Source organism: Delphinapterus leucas, chromosome 1 (assembly GCF_059928025.1).
Source record: "Delphinapterus leucas isolate spDelLeu-1000000601 "Yukka" chromosome 1, BTC_Dleu_Yukka2, whole genome shotgun sequence".
NCBI classification, from domain to species: Eukaryota; Metazoa; Chordata; class Mammalia; order Artiodactyla; family Monodontidae; genus Delphinapterus; species Delphinapterus leucas.
In genome coordinates, this window is record NC_143129.1 from 180,655,716 (window position 1) to 180,666,179 (window position 10,464).

The 10,464-nt window shown below is 45.2% G+C and overlaps 1 protein-coding gene across 1 annotated transcript; it reads right to left on the reverse strand.

Moving 5' to 3' along the window:
* Positions 1–1,499: 1,499 nt before the first annotated feature.
* LOC111187067 (PRAME family member 27-like) lies at positions 1,500–4,615 on the reverse strand. Its single transcript, XM_022598353.2, has 3 exons — positions 4,121–4,615; positions 3,097–3,669; positions 1,500–2,080 (listed from the first exon to the last, which is right to left on the reverse strand). The coding sequence occupies exons 1-3, from the start codon at positions 4,405–4,407 to the stop codon at positions 1,507–1,509; spliced, it is 1,434 nt and encodes a 477-aa protein (XP_022454061.1). The 5' UTR covers positions 4,408–4,615; the 3' UTR covers positions 1,500–1,506.
* Between the last annotated feature and the right edge of the window lie 5,849 nt (positions 4,616–10,464).

Here is a 10,464-nt window from a genome sequence, read left to right on the forward strand (position 1 = left end):
AAATTTTTAAAAAGTACTGACGTATACAGTCCTGCTTACAAAACCGATTTATATCCTCCTGTCTGATCTACCAGCTGGTGGCCTAGGAGACCTGAGGCTCAGAATGTCTATCACTAGAGATGAATCCAATCTCTCCTATGCCCTCCCTTCCTCCTCCCTGCACTGCCTGAGAGAGCAGCTTGAGTGAACCATGATTCATTGGTGTCCACATGTGAAAGGTGAGACCCATTTCAGGCCCTGGGTTTGCTCTCCACCCTGTTGTAAGGAATAGAGGGTAAGCTAGAGGAATGTAGACACTGAGGTTTCCACTAGGAGAGAAAAAGAAGGGAAAGACTCATTTAATTATCTCTTAGTGTATGCTAGCTCCAGGGCCAAGCCCTCAAGTGCATTATCTCATTGGAACTTACAAATGTCTAATGAGCTGGGTTTGTATCATTATCTTCCTTTTGCAAAGGCAACCGAGGCTTTTGATTAATGTTCCTCCACCCCTATATCCACTCCATCCCTGGAGCACCAACACCCTGAATTTCCCATCAACTCCTTGAGTCAACTTTTCCCCTTCAACCTTTTTTTTTTTTTCACTTTGAGGCAATTTTATATATATATATATATATATATATATATATATATATATATATATATATATATTTAACATCTTTATTGGGGTAAAATTGCTTTACAATAGTGTGTTAGTTTCTGCTTTATAGCAAAGTGAATCTGTTATACATATACATATGTTCCCATATGTCTTCCCTCTTGCGTCTCCCTCCCTCCCACCCTCTCTATCCCACCCCTCCAGGCGGTCACAAAGCACCGAGCCGATATTCCTGTGCCATGAGGCTGCTTCCCACTAGCTATCTACCTTACGTTTGTTAGTGTATATATGTCCATGCCTCTCTCTCGCCCTGTCACAGCTCACCCTTCCCCCTCCCCATATCCTCAAGTCCGTTCACCAGTAGGTCTGTGTCTTTATTCCTGTTTTACCCCTAGCTTCTTCATGACATTTTCTTTTTCTTAAATTCCATATATATGTGTTAGCATACGGTATTTGTCTTTCTCTTTCTGACTTACTTCACTCTGTATGACAGACTCTAGGTCTATCCACCTCATTACAAATAGCTCAATTTCGTTTCTTTTTATGGCTGAGTAACATTCCATTGTATATATGTGCCACATCTTCTTTATCCATTCATCCGATGATGGGCACTACAAATAGAACTACCATATGACCCAGCGATCCCACTACTGGGCATATACCCTGAGAAAACCAAAATTCAAAAAGAGTCATGTACCAAAAGGTTCATTGCAGCTCTATTTGCAATAGCCCAGAGATGGAAACAACCTAAGTCCCCTTCAATCTTGTACCCCTGCTGGGTCACCTTTCCTTTTCACATTCACGCTGAGCAGATGCCTGAAACCATAGGTCTGTGTTGTCTTCACAATGCACCTGTTTCCTAGGTTCCAGTTTCCAGTGCCCAGAAGAAAGCTTTTCATAGAGGCAACCAACTAGGGAGGGACAAAACAGCAGTATATAATGGTCTTCTCATGACAGAATATCTCATTGCCCCAGCGAGGACAGGGGCTAGAGCTGATCCAGATGGTCCTGGGCCTTCCTAAGTTCCTCATAATCTCAATCAGTTCAGCCTGAAGCTGGGCAAGTCGCCCCAGGTGTAGAATTCTCTGAGAGCTGTAACTCTCCCTTGGGGCAGGATACAGCTCTAGAATTAAACTGGGCAGTCCATCAGTATGACGCAGCAGCTTCTCCATGACGGCCATGGAGAGGAGGTTCCCACAAATGCTGAAGGTCTTGAGCTGGGAGCAGTGGCTCAGGGCAGGCAGGATGGCCTCAAGTTGACAGTCCATGATTCCACACAGATTTAAGTCCAGTTCCTGGAGCGTGGCGGCAACTTTCTCCAGCAGAACTTCGAGGAGCTCAGGACTGGAGTCAGTCAGTGTGACACCACTCAGATCCAGGCCCTTTAGCTGACTGATGTTCAGGCACTGGGACAGATGTTTCAAGTCTGATTCTGTAATCAGACAGTGAGTTATTGTGAGGTTCTCCAAGGGAGTCTTCAGGCACCTGGGAAAGAAACTTAGGAATTAGGTCTTGGAAACTGGGATGGAATGTGACCTCAAAGTGGGAGATAAGTGATTTACCCAAGGCCAAGGTCATTTTGACCATCTGATAACAATCAATACCCAGAAGGCCCAATCTCATTTTAGCCTGACCCCTGTCATCTTCTTTGTCTGGCTGAGATAAGTACACAGAATCTTGAAAGCTCTCTCCTCATCTGTCAAGCGGGGTACAACATACTGCACTTCCTTTTGCGGATGAACGAAAGTAGTGGAATTCACTAGAACATGCTCAGAGGAGAGCCTAGCACAGAGTCTCAATCAAGAGTGGGCATCACTGAATTTTCATATTTAGAGTTGAAACAAACAAAAACTACTCTCAAATCAGGGTGCTTTTAGCTCACTACTTGAGCCCCAGGTGCCCATATCTCTGGGCCAGATGAGGCTGGAGGGAGACATGCACAGAGAACCAACCTGGACAAGATCCCACATCATCAACTGGGGTTTCCAGTCTGCAGGGGCTCAGGTACATCCCTGCACCATCTGCAAACCACCTACCACTTTTTATTTTGCTTTCGGCTCCCCATTCCTTACCACCAGAATCATGCATTTCTCGTATATTAATTACCTAATCTGGAGCACAAGCAACATTTTACAGATGGGGAATTAGAGACAGGCTCACTGTGGTCACAAAACGGTTGAGCGCAGAGTTCCTCTAGAAATACTCAGGTCTGAGATTCTTTCCCCTCTTCAGTGCCCTCTTCCCTGTTTTTTTTTTTAAGTCACCTGAACAAAGACATCTCTTCCTGAGAAAGAAATCACAAACACTGATACATCTGAACCCTCCAATCTATAGCTTCCTAACATTGTGTCCCTTTCCAGAGCCTCTATCGCACTTTGTCCCTCTACCTTGATTTGTGTGGTTATGTGATGCCACACTTCAAGGTAGAGCAACAAAGGAAACAATGCATGTGACGTTCTAGTTTTGTGTTCTCTGTTACTCGGTCAGTGGTGCACACTCACCTGAGCATCTTGTCCAGGCGACCTTGGAGGAAGGAGGGAGATTCCATACGGAGATCCCGGAGGTGGTGCAGCCTGAGGAACTGAGAGGTAATTTGGACAACGTGCTGCTGTTCCTGCCTCTCAAGTGCAGAGACGTGGATGTGGGAGAGAAGGAGTCTCTGCACTTTATTCATCTGGCCCAGGAGAGGAGCAAACACGGCCAGGGTGGACAGATGCCAGGTACAATTCACTTGCACCTCCTGGATACAGTCCAGTTGCACCATACTCAGGACTTTCATAATATTTTCCGTGGACATTGTAACAATTTTCAGCTTCTTACAGCACAGGTGTATGGAAACTTTTCTCTTCTCCACCCACTGCATGAGGTAGATAAAGAATTCATCCATGGTCCCTTCATTGAGGCAAAGTTCTATAAACACCTCCAAGGGAGCCAAGGGCTGCTCTGTCCTTGACCTGTCCTCAGCCACTGGTGCCATTGATGAGCTTGAGGACACACGGACATTGGATCCAGACCACATGCTCCAGAAGTCCTGGCCAGTATTCCTTAAATCCAGCACCCGCAGTTTGCACCTCCTGTGGGGGAAACAGCAGATTGGCAGGGATGGTTTAAGATCCACACTGAATGAAACCACAGTCTCAGAATTTAGGCAACACTCACTTCCCACGTGTGCTTTTACTTCACGTTCCTGACGTCACCTGCTGCCTTGTCCTCTTCTTCCCTCTCTGCCTTTCTTTCCTCCATCTCCTTTCCCACTTCCATTCTTTCTGGTTTTCTACTTCTAGTACCTTTAATCATCACTAACAGGCTGTGGGGGCATGTTCTTTCAGGCTCCCCTGCATCTCAGGCACTCCTACACTTCCAGAAGGCATTTCCCGAAGTGAGCTCAGCAATGGCCAAGGCCTCTGAGCTTCTTCCTTGGCATCGTCAGAAGCCTCTGGTCCATCCCTTGGCTATCTACTCTTATGACACGAGCTGTCTCTTCAACAATGTCTAGGACCCTACCAGCCTACCTGGCAGACTCACCTGGGGCAATCCTTCTGGGCAAGCAGGACATCAAGCCCATCCAACACTGCTTGTAAGGTCCCCACATGAGGCATCTCCATCAGGCCTCCCAGAGGTAGGCGGACAAAGGGCCAGGCTTGCACCATGGCCTTCAGGGTCTCACTGTGTCTCCCATGGAAGGCCTCCATGAACAGTGATGGGAAGAATTCTGTTGGTAGATCCTCCAGAGGAGCAAAGGCCAAGGCCTCATCCCTCAGCAGGCTCATTCCCACCAGGTCCAGGAGTCTGGGTGGATTCCAGATACTCATTCTGATCTTTTCCAAAAGGAAACCTGTGGACAAGACATCCTTTTCATGACAAGCATGAGCAAGCCTCCATTGTCTCCCCACCCTTCAGAGGGACTTAGCGCAGTGGTAGAAGTGCCTCAATTTTCCCCAATTCTACTCTAGGTTCAGCGGGCACAAAGCCATAACTCTTTCCCTACTAGCAGCAGAACAAGTATCTCACAAGTACTGAGGAAAAGGAAAGGCAACCACTAGTCCATCCATTTCCACCCACTGCTTTGCTTAATTCATGTCCCAGTGGTAAGTGTGTACCATGAGCCTTAACAATGTCCCTTATCTTCCTTGGGGGAAAACTTTCAGAGCATCACTTAGGGCACCAAAACTATGGGAATAGGAGCATCATGTGGTCCAGAAGAGCCGCCATCCTCAGTTCCCACCGTTAACTTGGCTGAGGAAGATGAAGGAGATACCCCTAACATGAATGCTATTTGCACAAAGTAAATATTTTAAACGCCAAGAAATAAAATTCCAAAGAGATACTTTTCATTAAAAAGAATATCTGTTTGGTTAAGACATTTAAAAATAATATAAACCAGGCTTCCCTGGTGGCGCAGTGGTTGCGAGTCCGCCTGCCGATGCAGGGGACACGGGTTCGTGCCCCAGTCCGGGAAGATCCCACATGCCGCGGAGCGGCTGGGCCCGTGAGCCATGGCCGCTGAGCCTGCGCGTCCGGAGCCTGTGCTCCTCAACGGGAGAGGCCACAACAGTGAGAGGCCCATGTACCGCCAAAAAAAAAAAAAGAAAAAAGAATATCCGTTTGGTTAAGACATTTAAAAATAATATAAACCAAAACACAAATCAAAGTATTTGGGATTAAGGCAAAATTATACTTAGAGGTAAAACCAAAATCTTAAACCAGTTTATCTGAAAAGAAATAAGAAACCTTCCATACCAAGCTACATGCCACCATTCAAGACACAGAGATCATGGGTAAGATGAGGGTGTCCTTTGCTGAGGTATGTAACTGACCAGCTCTGATGATATGGACCTCAGACTCCTTGGAAAATCCAGGAGGTGACTGGATTCTGCATCTCTTCTTTGGTACATGAAGATTTTATATACCTTTCTAATCACAACTTCCTTCTTTCCAACTACTAACTTCCAATCAGAAAGCATACCTGATTAGATTCCAGACTGTCCATCAGGTTAATCCTGATCGGATCTTTGTCTATCTCAGGAGGAATGGATTGAGTCAGATATTCATTCAGGAAAGAGAAAGAACGAAGGAGGGGTATTGGAGTCAAAGGCACGTTCCTTGATTCACTCCACAAATATTCATTGGCTTTGACCAATACCAATAGTTATACCTGTGGGTATGAGACAGGGAAGGGGCTATTGATTTGTGATATTGGATAGGAAAAACAAAAATTTAAAGCATCAGTGTTGGGGGATCTTTGGCCACATCACAATTATCAAAATGTCCCAGAATAAAAACAGCTTCATGAGGACAGTGGTGTTGTTCCCAACGGAAACACAATAAATCCATCCCTGTATCAAGTGTCACTTATGTGTTATGTCAGAAACATGGGAGATCATGAGTTTATTCGGGCAGCAAGGGAAGTTCTTTGGGGGATGTGGTTGGTTTTCCAGCCTTATGTCAAGGCTTCTCTGAAGGAGGTCAGGTCAAAATCACAGTGAGAAGGGTGGGGCTGGGCAGCATGGAGCTGGGCATTCTTAAAGGGACCATGTGAATGAGCCAAACAGTGGAAAACATAGTTGTTGTTGTTGTTTTCTCCTGAGAAGGGAGAAGATTTAAAGGCTATTCTCTGGGTGGAGTTTAGAAATTAAAAGGGAGTGGCTAAGAGGAGGCAGTGTCATCTCTGACGGTGTTTCCTCCCAGAAAGATGGTGTCAGCACAGCAAACAGGCATGAAAAGGTTAATCTGAGAATGTGAGAAGAGGGAGAGGCTGGGAACCCTGGGAAGTCAGGCATTTCCAAGACTGAGACCCACTGAGGGTGGGCACTGTGGGCTGTTTGGGAACTTGGAACCAGGGGGAGACATGAACGTGGTCAGTCACAAATAACCCTGTCATCCAGGGGCAGCTGCTAAAAAGAGATGTTTTCCTTTAGGTTTTTTCCCTACAGAGGATAATTCCCAGATGGCAAATAGCCCCACCCATTTTCCAGGGGTCTTGGAAGCTGAACTATAGTCCCATTGTCCCCTTTCCAAGTATATTTTGATAATTACTGTTTTCTAAAACTTAACTCAGTTCAGCACAGATTCTGATCAAGGTAATAGCAATGGGCACAGAAATAAAATTCTGTTTTTCTCTTCATATTAAGCACCGTTCACAAATACCAACACCTCTTCCAAACAAAATTCAGAAGCTGTATTTGGTGTTTAAGGATCTGCCATGTTCAGGTATGAGTTCCACCCCAGCTACACCACACAGAGATTCTTTTGAAGTTTCAGGACACAAAGAAAGCTGGACCTTCTCTCCACCCCCAGAATTTTCCATGCCTCCCACCCCCCATTCAATACAGTGCCCAAACAGTTCTTGTATACCACTGGCTGCCAAGGCAAGGATTATTTGAGATTGTTCTCCATCTTGGTATCTTTCCTGAAGATTCTTTTCACCATATTTCTACCATGGGTATAAATGGCTTTTACATAAAATGGGGCTAAACCAAATTGTACTCAGTAGACTTTTAACTCCCAGGCCACCAAGCACCTTTATTAATGAGTTGCAGTATAGTGAGATTTGCAACAACAGTAATCATAACCATCTCTGTTTATTGAACACAAACTGGGTGAGCACTGGTGCTGACACTTTTTATCCACTAGTTCAGATATTAACCTTCACAGAGAATCTAGAGGTCACTGCTATTTCTCTGCATTTTTAACCTGGTGGATTGGGGTTTTACTCAGTAGAGGAATCTGTCCACTGCCATGCAGTGAATAACTGGTAGATTCCCTTTGTTGACGGGATCAGAAGGAACCAAGGAACCCTGAGTTGTCAAACAACCTAAATTTTGGAGAGGACTGACTGAGAGACTTCACTCGAATGTTAGTGGAAATGGGGAAAGTGCAGTGTCTCAGGTGGGGATGTTTCTATGGGTTTGCAGCTTCCATGAGATCCAAAAAGACCACTGTTTTATTTTATTTATTTATTTTTGAGGTACGCGGGGCTCTCACTGTTGTGGCCTCTCCTGTTGCGGAGCACAGGCTCCGGACGCGCAGGCGCTGAGCGGCCATGGCTCACGGGCCCAGCCGCTCCGCGGCATGTGGAATCTTCCCGGACCTGGGCACGAACCCACGTCCCCTGCATCGGCAGGCGGACTCTCAACCACTGCGCCACCAGGGAAGCCCAAGGCCATTGTTTTAAAGTGGCAGGTTGTAACTAATTCTCTGAAGAAAACTCCAGGGATGAAATGGAAAGGTCCAAAGTGGGCAGACTCGAAGTTGAGCCTCTCTGGGATATTTGGGAATTTGCAGGATACTGGGAAGGAGCTTTCTTGCCTGAGCAGTAATCAACTGTGGGAGCTGTGTCAGAGAAAACCAGAGACAGACACAGGTTTATACGGTAAAGGCGAATTTCATTCAGGATTATTGCAACAGAGGAAAAGATACACCAGTATGGAACTGGTCTCCATTCACAATACAATGAAGACATTTGGGGATTCACAACCAACAAGCAGGGGGTTCTGTGGCTGGAGAATTACTATGAGGAGACTTCAGTTCTGGGGGAAATCTGGCTAAACCAGTGTAACAGGATTCCTACCGAAGGCTGTCCAGGGTGATCAGACACCAAGAGTGGGGAGTCAGGAATTTGGATCAGATATTATTGGAATATCAGGTATCAAAAGTGTGGATTCTTCTAAAACTGACTAATCAGGGTTCTTCCTAAAGCTGGATTTTACAAGGATGTGCACAGATGGGCCTAGCAGAAGGTCAGGAGACTGACTTAGAGTTTTCAAGTGTACATGCCAGTTGAGGGGATCGTGTTGGAGCCATGGATGCATTGTGCAAATCCTGATGTAGTGAAGAGCTTGGCCAACTTGAGAACAGGAAGAAAGCCACTGAGGCTGGGCAAAGAGGTGCAGGCAGTTCAGGAAGGATCCATCGGAAGATTTTCATGATCTTATTAATTCTTTCCCTACTGGTGAAGAAAGTTAGGGGAAGATTGTTTTATTCTTATATTGTTATTTATTCTGGTACACACCATCCAAGCACACCTGGTATGGTCTGAGTGGTGAGGGTTAGCACAGGGTGATACAGCCACACTCTCTCTTTTCCTTCTCAGTTGGTTCTTTTAAGTTTATACAGCTAAATCAACCCTAAGTGCAAATATTTGTTTTTCTCTTTTCCATTGTAAAAGCCTTGACTCTTTTCTTTTTTCAGTTTTCTTTTGGCATATTTTCCTAGAAGATTTTTTCCAGTTTTATTGAGATATGATTGACCTCTTTTTCAGTGTACAACATAATGATTTGATATATGTATACACTGTGAAATTATCACCACAATAAATTTAGTTATCATCCATCACGTCACGTAGTTAAAATTTTTTCCTGTGGTAAGAACTTTAAAGATCTACTCTCCTAGCATTTTTTTTCAAGTACACAATACAGAATTGTTAACTTTTGTCACTGTGCTATACATTACATCCCTATGACACATTTATTTTATAACTAGAAGTTTGTACCTTTTGACCGCCTTTATTCATTTCCCCATAAATCTTTCTTTGACTTGTTTCACTTAACATAATGCCCTAATGATCTGTCCATATTGTTGAAGATGGCAGGATTTTCTTCTTTTTATGGTTTTAATCCTGAATAATATTCATATATATATATTCACATTTTCTTCATCATTCATTGATGGACCCTTAGGTTGTTTCCCTTTCTTGACTATTGTAAATAATGCTGCAGAGAGCTTAGGGCTGCAGATATCTTTTTGAGAAAGTGATTTCATTATCTTCATATATATACCCAGAACTGAAATTGCTGGATCTTATGGTACCTCCATACTGTTTTCCACATTGTCTGCACATTCTTACGTCCCCAGCACAGTGGCTACACAAGGGCTCCTTTTTCTTCACACCCTCACGTCACTCGTTATCTCTTGTCTTCTTGATAACAGCCATTCTAAAAGGTGTGAGGTGATATCTCCTTGTGGTTGTGATTTGCGTTTCCCTGATTAGCGATGCTGAGCATCTTTTCAAGTACCTGTTGGCCATCTGCATGTCTTCTTGGCCAGAGTGAAGTCAGCAATGGACAGTCCCCTGCAAATAGGTAGAGTGTAGAGAAATACAGGATACAGGTCAAGCAGAAGTGTGTTTTTTCTGTAGGATACGGCAAACCAGGTGGAGAACTTGGGGTCTGGGGTGGGGGGTAGTTCCCCTGGAGGCCTCTCAACAGTGGGGCTCAAGAGACTCAGTTCCATCCCCTGGCTTCAAGCCAGCCCGGGAGTACCTGAACGTCTCATCTGTTCTGCCCTTTCATTATTGTGCTTTACCCTTGGAACACACACTGCCTCCTGGAATGCCACCAAAAAAGCAAATCAACAAAAGTTGCAAGTGTCTTGGGAAGTAAACGCTGTCCCCTGAACTAATGAATAGAAGCACAAGACCTCATCTCTATAACTGGAATTTCCTCCCAAGCATCCCTGGTTCTCACTGTGCACGCTCACTGAGGCTGCCTCAGAACTCTTCCCATCCCTGTTCTCAGGACACAGTTCTTCAGATCTTGCAAAATCAGGCACATGGGGAGGGTTGCAAGGTTGTCCTCAGGGCTGTCTCAAATCCCCAAACTCCCATCCCCCATTCCTGTTACCATCACTGACCCTCTGTGTAATATGCTGATAAGGAAGGAGGTCACTCAGTCCAAGACACAGAAAGTTCCTTGATAACTGACCCGGACACAGTCCAGTGTCCTCTCCTGCACAGACATGGGTGCTGGCCTGATGGGAGGTCCTGGAGAAGAGCTATAGGCCCATCCTGAGGCCAACAGCATTCTTGTTCCAGCTCCATTTCCGTAACCCAGAGAGTAGGGCCATCCCAGAGGGGACTCAGTTAGACTTTC

Coding starts and splice junctions, on each gene's coding strand:
- LOC111187067 (XM_022598353.2), bottom strand. CDS start 4,407: ATGAGTATCTGGAATCCACCCAGACTCCTGGACCTGGTGGGAATGAGC. Junction 3,670..4,120: donor GCCCAGAAGGATTGCCCCAG/GTGAGTCTGCCA, acceptor TTTCCCCCACAG/GAGGTGCAAACTGCGGGTGC. Junction 2,081..3,096: donor CGCCTGGACAAGATGCTCAG/GTGAGTGTGCAC, acceptor TTTCTTTCCCAG/GTGCCTGAAGACTCCCTTGG.